The sequence below is a fragment of the Chionomys nivalis genome, chromosome X, assembly GCF_950005125.1.
Source record: "Chionomys nivalis chromosome X, mChiNiv1.1, whole genome shotgun sequence".
NCBI classification, from domain to species: domain Eukaryota; kingdom Metazoa; phylum Chordata; class Mammalia; order Rodentia; family Cricetidae; genus Chionomys; species Chionomys nivalis.
In genome coordinates this window covers 126136879-126158856 of record NC_080112.1, presented here as the reverse complement: position 1 = coordinate 126158856, position 21978 = coordinate 126136879, and the positions used below count along the sequence as shown (strand labels likewise).

Below are 21978 nucleotides of genomic sequence, written 5' to 3'. Positions count from 1 at the left end.
CTTGTTTCCTTTCTCTTTTCCATTAAAGGACAGGGATATCTGTAAGAGGGATTTATTGATTTTGATTTTGTAAATAAAGGAGCCAGTTATTATTTACTGTGGTAAATGTTTGGGGGCCAAAATGACTGCTGTTACCATGTTCTTTACCCCTCATCTCTTCCATCCCACAATTCCCAATAATGATATATCTTCTATAAGTGTCAGCTGTTTCGTATGAATCTCTTGTGAACTCTTCTCATAAAGCATTTTGAATAACTAAATTTCAGCCAAAGACCCCTACTGATAAAGCTACTTACTTCTTATTGTTTTTTAAAAAGGGGGATAGGATTAACAAACATATCACCCCAAAGGAAAACTACAAGTAGCAAGAACTTCACAACAAATGTAAGCCGATGAGAATTTTATTAAAGCAATATTGAACACTACTACATGCCATTATGTTCTGGAAAGGTAGGAGACTGGTGAAAATCATTTTTCTGTTGCGGTTTCCATGTTAAGCTGTTAAGAAAAGTAGAACATTGTATTATTTTAAAAACCAACACAATTCTTTTTATCTCACATAACTTTTTATGTTTGGTGCTTAAATTCATTCTTGGTATTGCCTGCTACCGTTTGCTACCAAGGAGCAAACATCAGGTTTGGAGGGGGGGAGTCTATAGTTCAATTTTGTATTGAGTTAGGAAAGGAGGTGTAAACGTGTTTCTTGAAAAAAAGGAGAAACTTGAAATATTTTTCTTGAATTTTAGTGAATAAACTGTGATGTACCTTGGTAAGAATAGCTAATGCCATCACTATATGTTCTTTAGGTGGTTGGAATGGAGAGAAGGCCTATTTAATATTTCAAGTTGCTCAAATGGTACATATCTTCACATGTGTCCTTTTACTATAGGTCAATCTAATGGACTTGTGCATGTACAACATGTATATGCCCTAATAACACTGTAATTTCTGAATCATAAAACAGAAGATAATGGAGTTTTTTTTCTGGAGTTTATGGTCAATAAGTCTCCATCAAAATTGAGCAAAATAATTTTCTTAGTTTCACTTTTTCATCAGCTTAAACTTTCACCTCTTCCCAGCGAAATTCTAGGTCCATGGCAGACCTAACCTACCTCCAGTCCAGATGTGGCTGGCTCAGGGTCTGAAACCATTCCCTTAGTGTCAAAACAATTCTATTACGAGCAGGGAAAGGAATTTATTTCAATTCCAGATTTGTCTGTTTTGAAAGGGAACTAGAGGAGAAACTGTTGTAGTGTATAATTGCTTGACAAAAGAAAGAAACAGAAAACCCTCTTTTAAGATTATGATTTCTGACCTGCTTAGGAAATAGCCTCGTAGGGAGAACTTCAGTTTTAACCAGTCAATCTGGTTTGTGTTATCTTTTGTCTCAAATCTTGGAATTAATAAATAAGCTACTTCTGCCTTAGAAAGTATTGTATAGAGGAACACTGATAAAATTTTCAGTTCTATTAGCAGTGTCTTAGATCTGTGTTGCCCAATATGGGAGTCTTTTGCCCAGCGTGTGTGCTGAGCATTTAGAAAATATAAAATATGGCCAAGAAACTAAGTTTTAAATTTTATTCCTTTTGAATTTTAAATGATATAAATGCCCCAATATGACTAATGTGTTGAATGGTACAGGTATAAAATGTAATTACAGTTGTCTCTGTCTCTGTCTCTCTCTGTCTCTCTCTCTCTCTGTCTCTCTCTCTCTCTGTGCAGTTTGAAACATCACATTGCATTGTAATTCTATGTATCTACATGTTGATTTGAGTAGTATGGCAGCCATTATTTTCTTTGATAAATAATAATTACTTACAGATTTTTTTTACAATATCTATCCTCAGTATTTGCTCTTAAACATATTTTTGAATACGTGAACTATGAGCATTTTACTAATCATAGCCATTATTTATTGAAGCTGAACTCTTCAATATGGTACAAACCCAATATCATAAAACATTCAAAAAAATGCATAGGCACCCAAAAGTAAAGTTTGTGAGGTACATGTGAGCAATATATTAGGCATTTATTGAAATTAGGATGTTATTTAATATGAAAAATATTGTAAAACCTCAAGTTTTAAAGGTTTATCTTATAAACATTGTAATATGCCTATGACCTCCATGCCATTTGAAGCCAATTCAACTCCAGCAGAATTTAATCAATGCTAGCACTAAACGTACACATTGGAGTGGACATATTTGAATGAAAGAAGAGATTTAAAATGCATGCCTGTTAACTTAAAGTAATAAGAAACAAAATGTCTACATACCGGATGCCTTGGCATGCCCTGGTACCACTTCATAGGGTTAAGCACCTTAAGAGAAGGAGACATTAGAATGCAGTTGATTTAATTTAGTTTCATATAAACTAAATACTAAACTCACTAATGCAGTATGAAATATATACTCACTAATGCAGTCCTGTCAGTATTGATAGCCTGAGAATGTGCCTTCTACAAAAGAAAGAAGCTAAAGACATGTCCAGTGCTCCTATATCAAGCATCATGTTACTAACAATCCAGCACATTCTACAAGTTGTTGTCCATGGTCTGGGCAAGTACAATCACCCTCATCTTTTAGAGATAGTCATGAAGAGTTAGAGTCAATTGATATAACACAGCTACAAAAATTATAATTCTGTTTAAGCTCCTTGGCTCATGCTTCTCATTGAAATATCAAAACATGTTGCTGTAGGTGGTCCCAGGGATGGGTAATTTCAGGACACAATGGTGCCACCAATATCCTCAAGAGTTTTTATTTTTCTACTTCCAACTTTTGATCACAAGACAGCAGACACAGCTCCATGAGTCACAATTCCAGACAAATGATCAAAAGAATAACACCCTTTCTTTTTCCTAGAGTGTAGCTATACATCCTTTGATAAAAGGATTCCTAATCCCTAAGAGTTCTTTCTTCCCAGAAACTTGTCCTTTGTTCTCATTTGATATTCATGGTCCAGTACAACCTTTCCCTCAACTAATAAGAGACAAGTAGTATTAAGTTATGGTAACTGATGCCATAGTTGGTGTAAATGAATGGACCTTCTCTCCCTGGGCAGTAGAGAGGACACATCTCTCTCACAAGTAGGTGGAAGGCCATATGTTGGGATCAGTTCCAGCTCTGCCAATGAGGAATGAGTTGTAAGCAAGCTGATGAACAGCTTCTAATTGTGACTGCTATGTGCCATAGGATTAATGCCATTTGGGCATCCTTTACTGTTGATTAGCTATCTTATTACATCCCTTTCATAGAACTGTAAGGGAATTACTGTTTTTACTATTACATATAGTATAGTACCTAATCTACTGAGTGCTTGAGAAATATTTAGTCAATTGATTAAAAGTGGCCTGTGCTAATTGATTAAATGTTTTCTTACCTTTCTTATTGCATTTCAGTTTTTTAAAAATCAACTTATTTGTCTGCATATTGATACCTTCCCAGTAAAGCTATGTTTATACATTCCAGAAAATGATTAAGGGACCTTAAATCATGAAGGTACTGGAATAAAGTTACTGTGGATGCTGTGTAATATAAACCCTGCAAAGACTGTTTACAATTTTGTGTGGGTGTAAGAGGAAAAAATGATTCAAATATAAATATGAGTGGGAAAGAAAACTTCTTTTAAGTCCATTTTATGCATCTGTTAACGTTTTGAAGACCATGCGGTAGACTTCATCAGCTTAAAGATTATGAAGTGAAAGAAATGACTTGTGTATAAAATCACTGCAGTTCTCTGTTTGAAGCTCCATTATTACATTTTTCTTAGGCAAAATAATTATTTCGATAATTTCAAATTCAGTGAAATACTCTACATATAACATAATTTCACTGAAAATATTTTTTTCTGTAAAATGAGTTCAAAAGACCAGATTTTGATTACTAATGTGGTGTGAAGAATAAAGCTAGAGCTCCAAGTCCTAATTTGATTTAGAATATAAGCATTTCTTAAAGTTTATCTTTTTTAATGTAAAGAATTTTCCTTCTAAACTGGCTTTCATTTGGTTCAGGTTCAATGACTATCTATGCTGAAATTTCTTTAGCTTTCTCAGCTATTTGTTAATGATGTACAAATTTCTATTTTTAAGAAAAGATTTGAGATACTATAAAGGTTCTCTAAGAAGACATATAGTCATTATTTGCCTGCTAAATGGTCAATTTGTAGGAGCAAATGACCAGTCCCTACATTATTCACAAATAGTCACTTATAAGTTCTCTCAAGTGATAGGAAATTTTAAATTTAATTCAACACAAAGACATGAATGATTTTTAAAACATTTTATTATCTGCTAATGATACTTATTTTTAGTTACAGAATTTACTAAGTGATTGTAGGCACAAATCATTGTGTTCTTGAGTTATTCCTAAAAACAACCGAAGTATCCACTTCGGTTCTCTCATTTTCTGAATTTTTTAATCCTGAAAAAATATAGCAAAAGGAACAATTAACATAATTTACAAACAGTCCTAGTGAATACTATTTACAATAATAAGTTATGGCTTCAGTTTTGTAAAACAATGTACAACCATTGAGTTTGATTCTGTAATTTCTGAAGTTCCTCATCTTGCTATTAAGTAGAAGTTCCTTATGTTCAAGCCTCTAAGACATATTATTTAATGATATAATAGTAGCTACCACCTTGCATCAAGTGTTGCCTGCTGTAATCTCATTACTTTATTTCGTTTTCTGTAAGGCAACTCTAGGCAATCATCAGGTTTTTTCTCTAATTTTAAACAGGAGAGAACTGAGTCTAAAAAGTTCATACTACCTCCCCAAAGTCACCTTTCCACAAATAGTTTGGGCAAGATAAAAACACATGATCACATCCACGGTGTTAATCATTAATAAAGACACAAATAAACCTCCTTTGCATGCAAACAGAGAACATGTACTTAGTCTATGATAATCAGGGATAGCTACCAGGTTATTCAATTCTAGTCAACTACTAAAAGTTCTACCTCATTTCATAAACAAGCTTAGAATTGTGAAGACATGCATGACAGTATTTTTATAAGGAAACTGTGGCAATATTATTTAGAGTTGTCTGTTTTTTCCTTTCCCCGTTTTAAAGAAGGGAATCCCCCTCAAAATAGAAATAACTTGGTACCCTACCACCACTTTCTTTTTGTGAGGGAAAAGCTAGGACTAGAATCTAGGTCACTCCTGCCTCACTTCTCTTTGATTCTTAGTAGCAAATCATTAATAGCATTTATCACATTTGAATCCATGTGCATAGTATAATCACATCATTTCATATATATAACCAATATTGTGTGCATAAGGATCATTTCATTAACTATTCTCACTTGTTTGTAAGAGCTTTCTGTAACACGGGAGCATTTAATGCTAAATTGTGACAACCTCTTCTCAGACACTTAGTCTGTGGAGTCCTGGTACTGAAGAAGAACCTAACAGTCTCACTAATTTAGCCACTTTCATGTTGAATGATCACTTTAGACAGGCAATTCTCCTATAAGTCCTGAAAGATAGTTCCCATCTACTTCTTTCAGCTTGTTCAAATATTGGTTCTCTTCATTCTCAAAAATTACTCCTTTTATAGTCTTCCTGTAGTTTTAGCCTATTCAAACTAGTCAACCCTTTGAAATGCTAGAAAAATGATATTCACCTGTTTTGTTACTCTTAAATGGTTACATTTCAGTAATGCAGAGTCTGGTGATAATTCAATGATTAGAATTTAAATTTACCACAAAATCGATGGTGCTAATTACCAAGACATGTCACCAAATCATTTGTGAAAAAGAAGGAAAAAGATACAATGTATGCTTGGACTAACAGAAGCAAAGACCTTAAGTGTCTGCAACTCTGGGGTCTGATTTGTTTTGGAATTCAGAACTCTGGGGCCAATTCTGTGAAATCGCTTTCCTAGGATTTGTCTTTTTCTGGCTTCAAGGTATACTCACCACTTCTTCCCGCTTGGTCTTGTCTGTCGCTGGCCAAGCTTCCAGAGGCAGCTCAGGAAGAATGGGGGACAGGGGCTGCATGGAGAACAGTGGAGGCAGAGGTGGCTGTGGTGCCAGGGGCTGCATGGGGTGCAGAGGTGACTGGGGCTGCATGGGCTGATGAGACTGGGGTGGGATGGCTTGGGGCTGGAAGGGCTGCTGGAAGGGCTGCTGGGCAGATGGAGGGATGTTTGGCTGATGGTGTTGGGTTGGAGTCATGGAGTGGTGGCCAGGAACTGGCATCATTGGTTGCTGGGGGGCCACTGGCTGTTGAGCTGGCACCACTGGGAGGTGGTGATGAGGCTGAAGGGTGTGACTCGGGGGATGCTGTTGAGACAGCACAGGGATGATTTGGTGGTGCAGCCATCCACCCATGGGTTCGTAACCATAGGAAGGATACTGGTGAGAAACAAAGAGTCAGGTTTACCATTGGCTCAGTTGATTTCTAACTGGAGAAGTAGCAGTAGTGTTTGTTATTATGACCTTATGAATATTTTAGTCATTTTTTCCTTTGCAAGAATTTCTAACAGTGTACACAGATATGACCTTTTACAAACTAAAATTCCCATTAGTGTTTGTAGATGGAGTAGACATGATATTTCAGTTAAAAAGGGAATTAAAATGCATGCCTATTCTCTAAAGGGAATGAAGAACAAAATGTTTACATACCGGCTGCCTTATCATGCTCTGGTACCACTTCAAAGGGGTAAGCACCTTAAGAGAAAGAGACATTAGAATGCATTTGATTATGTTTAACTACATAAGAACTAAATACTAAACTCACTAATGCAGTATGAAATATAGACTCACTAATGCAGTCCTGTCAGTATTGATAGCCTGAGAATGTGACTTCTACAAAAGAAAGAAGAAGGTAAACATTTGTTGGATGTTTCCTATGTGTCAGGTACTGTGTTATATCCATCCCATCCACTTTTCATGTTTTCTCACATGATCTGAGGCAGGTATCACCCTCACTTTTATAGGTAATGTTATGAAAATTCAGGTAGGTTCATTCACTTAGCTGAAGTTACAAAAGTAGTAATTCGATTTAATTCCACAGTTCCTGCTCTTCATTGAAAGAGCAAAACAAACAGTTAAAAAATTATGACACAACAATGTGATATAATATTCATTTGATTCTTTCTTATTTCATATCACAATGGAGAAAGAAGGTGGAAACCTTTCCTTTCATCCTTAAGACACAGATTTCTTGATCAAATATATCAACATTTTAAGATAAAACAGTAAAATTTGCCTCAGATTCCTACTAGCAATTTTCTTCAGTTTATATGAGTAAACAGATTCATATCTTTATCTGAACCTGTGAGATAAATAAAGAATTTCATCCTTCTCTAGACAGTATTGCCTTATTAGTTAGACTCAGATTTATAACTCTCTTGTATGGTACATCATTTAATCAATACAACAAAAAACTATTAACCTCACTCAAGTCATGAGTGGCATAGCTCTTTCCATGCCCTTTATTATTCTCCAAATAATATTTTTGAAAGGTAGTTATCATTGTCTCCCTTCTCTAGATGAGGAAAACAAAGTCCCATGGGGAAAAACAGATCTTCCCAAGGTCATAGAATTTGCATGCCTTTGAGGAGACCCCCAAACCCTGTTTCTAGAATTCTTCTGCTTTCCGTCACTCTGAAGAGACTCTTTGAAACCACTTTTCCTTGATCTCTTAGCAGAGCCAATGAGAAATGCACACCACGTGCGGATGTCTTTGAATCAGCAATTTTTCCAGCTAGAAAAGATTTTAACATCTTACTTACTCCTCGAATTTTATAGGCTGGCATAGAACAAGACTGTTGAAGCCGAGTTCAGTTTCTGCCCTATCATGGAGCCTTCCTGAGTGGTAGTTCATGGTGGATACATTTAAAACTAGGTTTAAAAGTAGAGGTTGAGTCAGAGTGACCAGGTAGAAGGGTGCTGGGAAATGCAGATTTGAGGCCATCAGTCGGGGCTTAAAGCTGCTGGTGGGAACTGAAAAAGTGTGACCATTTGAGAAACATCTTGAATGAAGAATCAATACACCACTCTTTACAGATCTCAGGACATCTTTAACTCAAACAATGGTCAAAATTAGTAAATAAAAAAATTACCTCATAGCTTAAGTTGATATAACCAGGGCTCCCAGGATGAGGTGGTAGCTTTTTTAGAAAGGGAAGAGGGCAGATTGAAAGAAAAAAGGGGGAGAAACAAAGAAAAAGGAGAAAGAGGAAAAGAAAGAAAGAAATTAAGTCAATATCAATTGTTCACATTAAGGATGTCTAAAACTTTATTTTTTAAAAAAATATATACATAGTACAGAATGTATTTGAGGTCTACTTTTAGCCTGAGCATGTATACTGTGGTGGTGAAGCCTTCTCATTTTAAAGAGGCTCTGATTAGCTAAATGACTTTCCCAGGGGTCATAGTCAAAGAATCCTAACCCTTTCCAGTCACCCATTTACTTGTTGATCAAACTCCCTCTGTGTTAGGAAAAGAGGTATATTTCTATTACACAACTGAAAAATAGCAACAAGCAAGGAATCGTTTCACCAAGGGTCCCTTTAAAGATCAGCTGGTTAAGTGTTGAAGTATCAAAGGGATTCCTAGTAATTAACATGCAAAGTAAATAAATAACACCCTAACTCTATTGTTAAATGTGAGAACAAGATGAGAGTAATAAAATATAAACATCCTAAATCCATCCCCCTGAACAATAAAATAATTGATGTATTGAAGATCAAGGCCAACCCTTTTTATTATTCTATAAATGATTTATGACAGAAATTTAGAAGTTCCAAATAAAAAGCAACCTGGACAATTTTCTAAACCAGAACTGTCTGTGCTTCTCAAAGTGGGGTCAGCTGACTAGGGAGTTCTGGTTGGTGGTGGGGGCAGGAGACAGAAAGGTGTGAGCATAAAGCAGAAAACCTCCCTCAGACACAAAGCTACTGAAAGGTCAGTTCAAATCTACTCTTCCAAAATGCTTGTGTTTTGCAGCCCAATTTATTCACTCTCCTCTGAATGCAAATGAACATTAGTTAGGTAGCTGTCTTCCCTATTTTATCTTGATATAAGCTCTCTGAGACTGGGGTATTAAAAGGGGGTGAATTTATAAATGTCAGCTTCTCAGAGAACAAGGAATCATCAAAATGCAGGATTTAAAGAGCACATAGCACAAAATCTTGGTCTTTTGTGTGAGAGAAGAGAGGCAGTTATACAAGCTTACTGGCTTCTGTTGTACCGAATATTCTTTATACCACCAAAAAGCTTTGTTAGTGTATGTTCTTAGCTTTCTGCCACTATGTACCTGTGTCTGGAGAGTGGGCTAGGCTTCCTGGTCTTTGGTACATTTGAACAGTAATGTACAGACCTTCTACTATAATTGTTTGCTATCTATGCATTTGGCATAAGCAGAATTCCATAAACATGCTAAGGTCAAGTCCTACCTAAGGTATAAATCAATGCACCAAAGTGGGAGGTCCTTGGGGAAGAGTGAGGTGGTACAAGTCGGAGTATCAAATATAGAAATGTTACCTCCTTAAGGCAAGAAGAAAATTTGAAACTTGTGAGGAATTGAGTCTTAGAGATTGTTTGGATGTCACATTTGCCTAAGGTTGAGTAAACACTTTCTCTGGAAGCCTTTCAAGGATTCCTTCAAGTAAGATTACTCCTTGTGGAGACGGACAGTGGTGTTTACAAGTTAATTGTTATGGCAGAGTTCTCTGAGGCTAAAATGCTTGTTAAAATGCGGAGTGCTTGGCCCCATTTCAGCTGTACTGAGTCACAATCTGTGGTGGAGACATTCATGGGTTTCTTTTTTAAAAGTTCCTTGAGGGTTTCTGCAACACTTAGACACTTGGGGATATTAGATCTTGTGCTGAATGAAACCCTGAAATTCACCAACCATTGGGGGCGGATTTATATTTCCAAGCTTGTGAAATTGGATACAATCAATAAAAGGGGTATTTTACTCACGGGCATAGCAAAAGCTGCTCCCAGGAGGCAGGCAAACAAAATCCAGGTCCCCATTTCTTGATGGTTCTGAAATGGAAATCAACACCAGCCATTTAAAAATGTATTTTTATAGGAATAAACATAATTATGCTTCATACATTTATATAGTCCACAATAGTGTACTGATAATAAAAAGATGGGGTTCTTCTTGATAAAGGACTTCATTCATGTGTGATTCCCATTTTGAACCTATATCATTACTTCTCTATCATAATTATGCTACAGAGGCCTTTCAGTTTAGCTAAAGGTTAAAAAGTTATAGGAAGACAAATTATCTACCAAAATGATTTTGTATACCATTTTCCTGTATATATACAGCCTATAGATTCATAGGAGGTAAATGATCTATAAATAATGATTAAAAGAACCTGATCAAATAGAAAAGTTGAGGAGATAATCAAAGTGAATGTAATTTTATACTTTTGTAAGAAGACATAAAAATGTTCTTGTTGGGTACAGCCCACTTGAACAGTGCTACTGTTAAAAGCATAAACTAATTACTTGAGAAGATTTTGAGTAATTTTCCAGAATAGACTAATGGAAGAGTTGGTTTAGGTCCAGATGTCACCATCTGTAGAATTTTAAGCAAGAATCATCTCTCATAACACCTTTGAGTTCCAGGTGGAAATCAAAAGATGCGGTTAAACCAAAGGGAGGACACAGTGCCACCATTCTCTGCTTCTTTAATGGTTCTAAATGAATTCTACCTAAAAAATTCTGTCTTTCATCAGTAACGTCATCTTTTTGCTTGTCAACAGTGGAAGCCTACATATTAATGTCATTGAGACATTAAGCAAGAACTGGCCATCCCCCAAAATGTACACTGTTTTATGACAACACCATGAAGTACATATAAGATATGAATGTAACATGTAATGGTGCTGGCTATGAAAAGTACATTGAGATTTTCTACCTTCTGAATCTATTCTTTTTACAGAGGTTAAGTTAATAAGAAAAAGCATTTACACTTGATATAATTAAACAAAGCTTTGTAAAGAAGTAGGTCATAGCCTGTTAAAGCACTATCTTAATTTAAAAAAGCAAATAAACATTTTGGTGTGAAATCTGGTTCCATAGAAGCTTTGGAATCCTTGACCTAAAACTTATAGAAATGATGCATTGCTGTACCACAAAGTTGAACATTCATTTCAATGATCAGAGACTATAATTTAATTATGTAAAGCTGAAGAAGCACATATGGTGTGGATGGCACAGAGTAATCGAAATGTGCAATATATTCACACCTTTGAAACATAAAATTCAGAGAAAAAAATGACCCCAATTAAGATAGTAAATTATGAATAAACTCAACGTACCTTTGAATGTGTTCTGAGTGAGTTTCTGTCTGAAGCTCAGGGATGCTTGATCCTTTGACTTCTTCCAACTCTGGGCCCCAATTTATATCATCCAGAGCATCTAGAGCAGCCAATCAGGTTTCAGAATGAAAAATGTGCTGAGTCTATTGAAAAATCCCTGTATCATGATTTTTTAGATGCTGTGAGCACTATTACGGTTGCATGTTGTGATTAGTGCATATAGTCTTTCATTACAGGCAATAATAGGTTTGGAAGACTTCTTCAAGTCAGCAAATGAGTTGACTGCATATGCTGATATATTTCAATTCATTTTTAAGGAAGTTCTATTCCATCATCTACTACTCAGTTCTAGCAGTTAACATTGTCCTTTTTTGGAAACCGCGTAAGGTTCTCCAGACTTTTCATATCAGGAGGCATAGATTCATATCTCATTCTAGTAAAAAAAAATCCAAAACTCTCTTAGAATTCTACAGTTGCCAGTGTTCTTTCTCTGCTTCTATTAAAAATATTTTCTCTGTCCCCTGTGTCCTTTAACACCACTCTTATGTCCACCTTCTTGGCTCTTTCCAGAAAAGTACCTGCCCTGCAAACTACCGTGACCTCACGACTATTACAGTCACAATGCTTATTCTAATGCACTCCCTGAGGGACAAAGTAAATACCTATCACATGCCAGAGAATGTTCTTGGAAATATACTTAAATACTTAGAAACATGTGTAACAGGAGATATTGCCCTGGTTCTACTACAGAGCCAGTTGGCATTTCTAGTCCAGTGATTCTTAACCTGTGGGTCACTACCCCTTCATGATTCAGATGACCTTTTCACAAGGGAAGGATGACAACCACTGCTCTCGACTTTTCCAGCACTTAGCAAGTCCAGTGTTTCATATTGAAAACTGAAATTGACATCTCTTTTTAAGTGCTTATTAACTGTCCCTTTAGTGGCATTGCCTTCATGTTTTCTCCAATCTCGCCTTTACTTAAACACTATTAACCAAGTCCGTTCACTTTGTAAGAGGACTTCTGACTTAGCTATTTAATTTATGAGCAATATATTTCTCTGCCTTAATAAAGCATGGGTTGGCTTTAATTTATTCTACAATATGATCATTTAAGACATAAATTTATAACTAATGACAGGGACTAATGGGGTTTGTATCAGTATTGAATTATGTTCAATAAATTGGGGTTATAGTTAGATCTTTCAAATACTTATAGAGTTTTTAAGCTTTCACATATATACATATTTTTCTATAGCCACAAATATGCATAACTTCTAGACCCTTCAAATTGATAAATTAGTACAAGGAGAAAATAGTCATAAGAGTATGTAATGTATAGTATTCATGACAATATTGAATTTAGACAATGTTAATATTGACTTCTGCTTCACCCCAGACGGAGGGAACATTGAGAAATTACTTAGATGTGTGAGTCACAGTTTCCTCATATGTAGGAAGAGTACAATAATACAGTCTACCTAAGACAATTACTGTAAAAAAATAGGCGAGACACATACACAGGGAAACTGAAAGTTGTTTGTTGCCCATACCACTCCTATTACCTGGAAAATGTTAAGTGTTTAAAGTATACAAATAATACTTAAGATCTAAGGTGGGCTAAGGTCAAAGTTTATCTTTTGAGAATAAATTAGTAAAGACAACTGAACATCATGATGAAAGGTAGATCATTCAATTTGGAAGAGAAAAATGGCAGAGTAGTAAGTGAGAGGGCATAAGCCAAATGTTTACCACATAATGAACACAGAATATGACTCTAAAAATATGTCCAAGGTTTGCACTTTTTTATGAATATGTTTATTGCTGAATCATATATATCAGATGCAAGACATTCTCTCTGAAGGAAGTTGTAAAATGATAGAGTAAGAAAAATGTTGATCATATATTTTCATTCAATCTTCCACTCATTTTATTTAATTACAAGTATTGGGACGCCTGAAAGGATTTGGTACATATTTTCTTTTACAAAATTGTAGATAATAAGAAAGACCTAATTAATAAAGACATTGATAGATTACTTTTGGCCTTACAGCCACATGCAGTGTATCTCATTACTGTTTTTTATCTTTCAAGAATGAAAGAGTGATAGATTTAGTCACAGTGACCCACAGATGTGTTCTTATTATAACACTTATTTTCTGACTGAGGCAATTACTGTGCATTCACTGTGGAACAGCAGTTGATCAGACACTGATGGCCAGTTCCACAGAAATAATACAGTTATTTCTGTTTTTTTTTCCTGTATGTCATGTCCTAAATTATTGGATATTAAAATATTGATTTTTATCTGGAATTTTCTCCACTAATTTAGCTACCATTCATATAATTTTTAAAAATATCAAGTATAACCATATGTGGTGGCTCATATTTGTATTCTCAGCATTCTAGGAGTTGGGGCAGGAGAATCATCACTGTTGGAAAACAACTTGGTCGACCAGTAAGTTTCAGTACAGTTGGGCTACAGAGTGAGAAACTGTCACCAAAGAAATGCTCAAGTCCAGTTAAAAATGGAAAAATGATCTACATAGGCATTTGTCAAAAAGAAGGAATACAAGTGGTCAGCAAATGCATGGAAATGCTCACTGTCATTAACTATCAGGAAAATACAAATCAAAATTATGATGAGATATTATCTTACCAAAGTTAAAATGGCTACTCTCACAAAGATAAGAAGTAACAAAGGCTGTCAAATATTTAAAGAAAAATAAAGTGCTACACACCTTGGTAAAGATATAAATTCTCAATACTCAGCCATCAGAACACTAAAAATCGATCTTTACTATGATCCAGAGATCCATATTTGTGTATACACCCAAAGAAAGTGAATTCATTACTTCAAAGGCACATCTGTACTCCCAGGTTTACTGTGGTACTTTTACAGCACCTAAGATATAGAATCAACATAGATGCTTGTCAACAGATGAATGGATAAGTGTATATGTACACAATCTTGTTTTATTGTTCTATAATAAAGATGAAATCCTGTCATTTCCAGTAAATGAATATAGAACTTGAAACAAGTTTTCAGAAAATGCTAATTAACTTGATATGATCATGTAATTCTGAATATCACACTCTACTCCAAAAATATGCACAATAAACTCAAAATCCATAAAATTACTGAGTGTTTTAGAAAAAAATCCAAAGCTCAATTAAAATTTTGCCTAAATCCAATTATTTCATTTTTGCATAAGTTGATTTTGGAAAACACAACTTACAAAAATAATTTTTTTATTTTATACAGAGTGTATAACATTTCCAGAATAATCCTGTTTCTCTTTCTTTTTGGAGTTGATTATTTGTTATTTTCAATCAGTATTTAAAACAATTTTAAGCATAAGATATTTTCCTGTATGTGATGTCTCTAAGACTAGTGTAATGATATGGATCCCAAATGTGTCTTTATTTGTTCCTACTTTCATCTCACATATCTGTAACTGCATATATTTGTGCTGACTACATATGAACTGCAGGCTGTTCTTGTTATTAAGAGAACAAAAAGTGTGTGAATTTATTACTGCTTCTAAACACTGTCCTTGGAAGTGATAAGTGAATAAATTTAAATGCCCTTCTGAATTAAAATAGTTCTTTTGTCATTTTTGGTAGTTGTTATTCTTTTATTTGATTTGCAACCCATCACATTTTGCTGTTCCCAGGATGCTTATGCTAGCAAGTTTCCCCCTTTAAATTAGCTGATTCTAATTCATGGTTTGTTGGGAAGCCATATAACCAAGTTAGTTAGAGATTTTTATCAACTTCAAGCAAAGGAACCCTCTCCGACAACATGATCTGCTCATGGCATTAGGGGTCACCTGTAAGAATTGCCCAAGAGATTCATTTTCATAGCATTTGATGGAGATGGTGGCCTCAGAGAGGATCTTTTCTACAACTGCTTATAATTCTGTCTTCTGGCTTACTTCCTGAGTCTCAGCCACTTTTGATTTATGAGAGTGGTCATTAGAAAACTGGATACTGTGGCCCTTTCATATCAGCTATATAGTACCTCAATTCTCAAGCCTTCTCTTAAAGCAGACTCAGAGTTGACTAATATTCTAGAACCATTCCAAGACTAACTACTTTTGGGTAATTAGAACTAAAGTTAGCTTCCAAATTATCTAGTTGTACAAAGAGGACCCTAAGAAAGGTATACATGGATCTACTGTATATGGGAAGTTGAAAAAGGCGAGATCTCCTGAGTAAATTGGGAACATGGGGACCATAGAAGAGGGTAAAAGGGGAGTGGAGAAAAATGGAGGGGAGCTGAGAAAAATATATAGCTCAATAAAAACAATCTAAAAAAAGAAAAAAATTATCTGGTTGTAAAATTCATTCATAAGGAAATGCAATTTCCATATGGATAGAGGAAAATTTCACAAGAGTCCATACCTAAGAGAAGAGCTACAGTTAATGACAATGACTGTTAAAGAAAGAAGAGCAGTATTTTTTTTCTCCTGTTTTAAAAAACATAAGCCCAATCCTAAGGAGTCAGCCCTAAATTTATGAAAATACTGTACTAATATAGTCATGAACTCAAAAGTATGTGATTGGGGGAACACAGAGTTGGAAGAGGGATGGGGTGGAAAAGATCCAAATACAATATACTCATATAAGAAATCCTCAAAAATTATTTTTCTAAGAAAATAGAAAATACCATTTGCTAAGATGAATATTTTCTGGAATATAGAGTCCAAACTTAGGCATGTCACCACTTACTGATTCTGACAGACACTGATTACTTATGACCCAGAGAAACCCTTAAAATGTACTGTGTCTTATACTTCTTTTGAGGTACTTTTTGTAACGTATAGAAAGTAGGTGCTAGATGGTTGATTGGTTAAAAATGTCAATATTATTCATGATATTGTGAAAATATAGAAAATAGTGTTGTTTAGTGTGAATTCCTCATAGGCAAAGATTGCAGTAATTTAGGTGTAATACTTGACTCACTAGGAAAGACCTCCTGTCTCCAGAGCCCTTCCTACCTTTCTCCCTTCTTCCTTTCCTTCCTTCTTCCCTCTTTTCCTTCTTATTTTAATTTGTGCAGATGTTTTACCAAAATACTAAGAGTAGTTATGTAAGGAACCCATTCCTGAACACTTCTGGGTAGCCAGCATTTTATTTCATCCTTTAAGGTAATCTGTAAATTCAATAAATCCAGGAGAAATATAAGACATTCGGGCCACAGTATTTTTTCATTCATGTTCAGCAGGATTGATGAGTACAAGATATGCCTAACCCTATCTTAGAGCCTGGGTTTATTTAATATTTCTTTGGCATGGCGGAAGGTTGAATAAAAAGTTCAGATAAAAGCACAGTACTTTGAAAGTGAGAAAGGCCTTTTTGATTACATATAGATAATACCTTAGTAATATAAGTATTCACAGAAAGGATTCATATAGCTTGTAATTTGGAAAGTCTGCAGGCATTTGCTAAGTATCTGGTGGAACACCTTTCAATGAAGGAAATTATATGCAGATGTCTGTGTGTTGTTTGGGTTATAATTAGCTGGTAATGTCAGGAGTGAAAATGTTATACCTGTGTTAACAGAGATAACACAGTAATGTAAAAACAAGAGATTTTATTTATGTTTGTTGGACAGAATGCACCAAAATTCATTTTGCTATCCTACTTTTGTCCAATAAACACACACACATTGGCCAGTAGTCTCTATATTGTCAAGGGAAGCAAGAAATTTGCTCTTTGGCAGAGGACAGACTAGGGCATAATTATGCTTGGGCCATTGATCCATTGCGCCTGGCCCAGATTCATGAGTACTTTGCACATTTGCTATAATTCCTGGAAAATGGGCATTCCTAAGTAAGGCGTTTCTAATAATATTCAATCTTAAATATGTTTTGCAAAAGTAAGAGTGACTATTTCTTTTCTTTCTTGAGATGAGGTCTTACTATTTAATACTACCGGCTAGACGGGAACTTGATACATAGTTCTTGATGGCCTCAGACTTTTTCCTTAGTCTTTACCTTGCTGGTCCTAAGATTAAAAGGCTGCACCATCAGAACCTGTTCAAGAGTGACAATTTGAGCAATTGCAGGGGAAGGAAAGGGAGAAAATTCAATGAAACAAAGGAAAAATAGTCAAAAGTTTGTAAATTATTACTCATATTTTAATATATAGGGTTTTCTCCCATTGTTCTAGGACAGAAATAATATATCATATACACTTAGCATATCTCAGCATCCTAGACAAAGTGATAGCTTATATATTTAAAAAGTAAAGAATTCAGTTAATGATTTTCATATTAAATATAGGGCAGCATATGAGATCTCTTGCTAGAGATCTTATTGTTCAAGTCACCTAGATATTACTCTATAAAATGAGTTCCTGTTTATTCAAAAATAAAATCAAATGAAACATATTAAAAGGATTGAAAATGTTTTATTCATATGTAATTTTCATACCTTCAAATTTACCTCAAAATGTGCAGTCTTAGTATCCTGACCCAGTTTCTAACTATCAACATAATCTAATTTTCAAACATTTTCATTACCTGGAAATAGTGATTAGCAGTCACTCTTAATTGCCTCCACTCTTGAGCCCCAAACAGCAATGTATTTTCAGTCTCTATAGATTTTTTTTGTCTCCTTGGATTTCCTGTTTTTAATATTTCATATGGAGTTATATAACACATGTTGGAAAAACAGATCTCTGGCAAACTCTGGCATCCTTGACGTATGGGATTAACCAATTCTTTGCTGTGGTATGTTCAGCAGCATTCCCAGGCTCTTCTCCCTACATATCAGTAGCCATACCCCACCTTATCCCACTCCCCACTACCAAAATATGACAAGCTAAAACTGTCTCCAGACATGCCACATATCCAAAAGAACCTAATTGTTCTAAGTAGAGAGTTGTAGTCCTATGGTGCCTATGAACTGAGCTGGATATAGAATGGTATGATGTTGGCTGGAGACCTAGACCCCTGTGTTATTGCAAAGAGACCAATGTCTCAGGGTTTCAGAAACTCCACACTTCCCACCTTCATTTTCAAAATTCTGATTTCCTCCTTTTAAAAATAATAAACCAAGAGTTTCCATGTATGAAATTGTCAAAAAGTAAATAAAAGATTCTCTATTATTTAAAATCAAATGGAAAGATGAATGGGGAAAAGCAAGTAAAGAATTAGTTCAATGAAAATTAGCTGGTACTTAAAAGTTCAAAAACTACCTGGAAAATAAAAATCATCTAATCTTCAGTCTGTTGAAAAAACAAAGACATTGTTGGGTTTAGGGATTGGTACGGATGGGAAGAATATGCATTATGAAACTGTCAAATATTAGTTTCAATTTTTGAAAAGTTATAAACAGAAAAAAAGTAAGATTCAATTAAAATGAATGAATTGGGGCTGGTGAGATTGCTGATATAAGATAAAGGCACTTGGCCAAGTCTGATGGTCCCAAGACCCACGTGTTCGGAAGCAGAAGCAACTTCCACAAGTTGTCCTCTGACCTCATGCATGCACTGTGATACACACATCGGCCATGCAAACACAAAAGAAAACAATAAACGAAAGTCTTATACAGTTTTAAATGAAAAAAATATACAAATAAATTATTTTAAGATAGAATTAAGCAGATCTATGCCTGTGGTTTTTTTAACTTCATTTAAAGGACTGGAACTGTGGTGTGAATAATGTAAAAAAAAAAAAAACCATCTAAATTAGCATTTGAGCGTTCCCATGCTACAGCTGTAAGAGTGTGCTGATAACTCTAAAGGAGCTTAAATCATTCTCTGCTCTATAAACACTCCTTGAACAGCAAAAGGAAGCATGAGATTTGATTTATACCATGGCTAATGAAAACAAGTGGGCAGTCACTCTTTGATCATATCCTTCTAATCTAACATAGTCTCAGGAATGGAGGAAAGGCAGGAAGTGCTTGGGCCATAGAAACTTCAGAAAGTCCATGTGTGAACATGTCCTCATTTTTGTTTTCCTCCCCTCCCCCTCCTTTTCTCTCCCCTTTGCTCCTCACCCACATCCCTATTAGCCCCCATCCTTTTCCTTTTTTTTTTTTTATCCTTTTCTTTCTCTCCAATTCCCTTCATTTTTTATTTTCCCTTTTTTCCCCTGTCATGGTGCTAGGGATGGAACCTAGGGCTTCAAACATGATGTATAAGAGTTCCACACTGAACAGCCCTAGAAGTCATACCCTTAAAATCAGGCCCAGGAATAAAATGAGCCAGTAGGCTTCAGCTAGCGATGATGTTTAAAACATGTTTAAGGTAGGGTGGGCTAGAATATTTTATAGGCTATGTGTATCAAAGTTTTTTATGATACTTTCATATTATGATAAACAAGAGAATATAACCTCATTTTAGGTAATTTGCACAATACATGAAAGTAAAACATGGTTGAATATTTGGAAAACTGAACAAAGGGACAGTTGGGTAGCACTGGGTCTCTACAAAGCACTTCTTATGCACTTGACTTCTAATATAATTTAGAAGTGATGATCTTCAATACTCATTACATTTAAGAACCACTTGGTGAATTTTTGAAGACATTTTTGTCTTGATTTCATTCCATCCAATTTCTCATTTAATTAAGCCAAGCACAGGTTTTATCTGTTATTGTAATTTTCAGTAACCAGAGGAGCTTGGAAAAATATTGATGACTAGGTGCTATTTCTGGAACTTTTGTTTCTGTTGAATATAATGTGCATCCAGAGTTGAGATTCATAAAGGCAATGTATTGTGAGCAATCTGTGCTGTCTGTTAAACCTTTACTTCATATGGAATGCTATGCTTTCTATCAGTCTTGCCCAAGCCAATGTTTTTAATCTTCTATATGAATTATCATTCAGTGCAATCTAAAAAACATCATTGATGATTATGAAAGTAGTGTCTTATCTTCAGACCTTTAACACAATGACAAATCCACAAGGAGCACTCAGCATTTGCTGAGTGATGGATAAAATGTGTCTTTCATAGCCTCTTGGTTTATTAGAAATATTTCATTTGAAACTGGATTTCTCACAGTCCATGTTAGACTGCTAACATGTTGATTCAATGAAATGGTGCATTTTGTAAACCACCCATCTGACTGTGTTACTTTGGGTGTATCTGTTTTGATTTTTGTTTCCCACCCTCTGAGTACATGGTTTTGTTCATTTAATCAAACAAATTCAGTTGTTTTGCCATTTTGTAGACACATTCTTTGTGTGGCCAGGAGTCCTGTTTGCGGTGAGCACACCACAACTAGTTTTGAATGTGGAGCAAACAAGTGCTAATTTGAATCAATTGTTAAGATTGCCAGCAACCAACCCATGTGACCTCTATCCCTGGGTTCACTTAGCAACCCTGAAGGCAAGGCACTATGTTTATTCAATTGTCATTTCCTCCATCCATCAAAAATCCAATCCTCACAAACGAGACAATAAGAAACTCAAACTTGGGACATTTTTTTTTGTCCTTATTTTTTGCATGCTTTTATTTCTTAGTACAAACATAATTCATGTTTGTAAATAGACTCTTTAGGATATAAAAAAAGCATTAGGCAGAATGCCCTTAAGAATCTCACTGTCAGCTGGGTGGTGGTGGCACATGCCTTTAATTCCAGCACTCAGGGAAGCAGAGGCAGGCGGATCTCTGTGATTTCGAGACCAACCTGGTCTACAGAGTGAGTTCCAGGACAGCCAGAGTTGTTACACAGAGGAAACCCTGTCTCAAAAAACAAACAAACAAACAAAGAATCTCACTGTCAAATCATAGCAACTATTAATATCTGAGAAGATAATGCCTGATCATTGTGAGGAATTGTTCTAGACAACTTACACTGTTCTACAACCTTGTTAACTTTATATGTAGTTGGCATCTCAAGTGAATACAGGAACAGTGACTTTATTTTGCCTTCATACTTTCACAGAATTACATTGAATAGATATCTCAGAGTTTACTTAGTTAATTTCACCTTGATAGACACATAGGCTGCTGATATCTCTAAACATGTAATGAAATATAACATAGTTATTTATAACATGTATTAGTACTGTATGTTAGACATTGGTAGAGTTTAATATGCCCAACATAAGGTACATGTATTTTGCAAGTTTACAAGTTAAATGGCTTCTACAAAATGAACCTATGTGTTTCAGATGAAAAGGCAACCTAAAAATTTCCAGTCACTCCTCCCAATAAAAAATAGCCCCTATTCTGTTTTTTTTTTCACACGTTAGATTGATTTCTACTATTTTGAAACTTTGCATTTATGGCCTCATATGCTGTATTTGGTGTCAACATGATATCTGTGGGATTCATGTGTATTGGTTTAAGTGGTTGAAGTTGGTTTTTTTTGTTCTCGTTGCCATGTAGCTTTCCGTTATGTGGATAGACCACAATTTATCCTTGCTATTTTGATGGACATTTCTCTAGTTTATGGTTTGAGGCTATTGTGAATAATGATGTTATGAACATTCTGCCATGCATCTTGTGGAGAATATGTGCACACATTTCCATTGATTTTTAGGAGAGGGGCTTTATGTTTTGTTGTCATCATTATTAGGGCATCTCACTAGCTATCCAAAGTAGAGGAGGGTTTTGGAGGGATGAAATTAGTGATGTTCTTGGATCTATTTTTTTCAGACAGGGATTGGAATTGTTGATATTTTCACTATTGAAGATGTTGTTCGAGTTAACATCTTTTTTAT

The 21978-nt window shown here is 35.2% G+C and overlaps 2 protein-coding genes across 5 annotated transcripts in view; one reads left to right on the top strand and one right to left on the bottom strand.

Moving 5' to 3' along the window:
• Arhgap6 (Rho GTPase activating protein 6) overlaps positions 1–21978 on the top strand; it is a 514638-nt gene that overhangs the window by 377364 nt on the left and 115296 nt on the right. The gene's annotated exons all lie outside the window — the stretch shown is intronic.
• On the bottom strand, positions 469–9992 carry Amelx (amelogenin X-linked). Of its 2 annotated transcripts, none has more exons than XM_057760297.1 (6): positions 9939–9992; positions 8075–8122; positions 6633–6677; positions 5925–6362; positions 2276–2320; positions 469–498 (listed from the first exon to the last, which is right to left on the bottom strand). In XM_057760297.1, exons 1-6 carry the CDS (start codon positions 9990–9992, stop codon positions 469–471), a joined length of 660 nt encoding a protein of 219 aa, XP_057616280.1. The 2 variants fall into 2 exon arrangements, with proteins under 2 accessions (XP_057616280.1, XP_057616281.1); XM_057760298.1 differs by having other exon boundaries at positions 5925–6290.

Coding starts and splice junctions, on each gene's coding strand:
- Amelx (XM_057760297.1), bottom strand. CDS start 9,992: ATGGGGACCTGGATTTTGTTTGCCTGCCTCCTGGGAGCAGCTTTTGCT. Junction 6,678..8,074: donor ATATCAACTTAAGCTATGAG/GTAATTTTTTTA, acceptor CTTTCTCTTAAG/GTGCTTACCCCTTTGAAGTG. Junction 2,321..5,924: donor AGACCAAGCGGGAAGAAGTG/GTGAGTATACCT, acceptor CCTTCTCTTAAG/GTGCTTAACCCTATGAAGTG.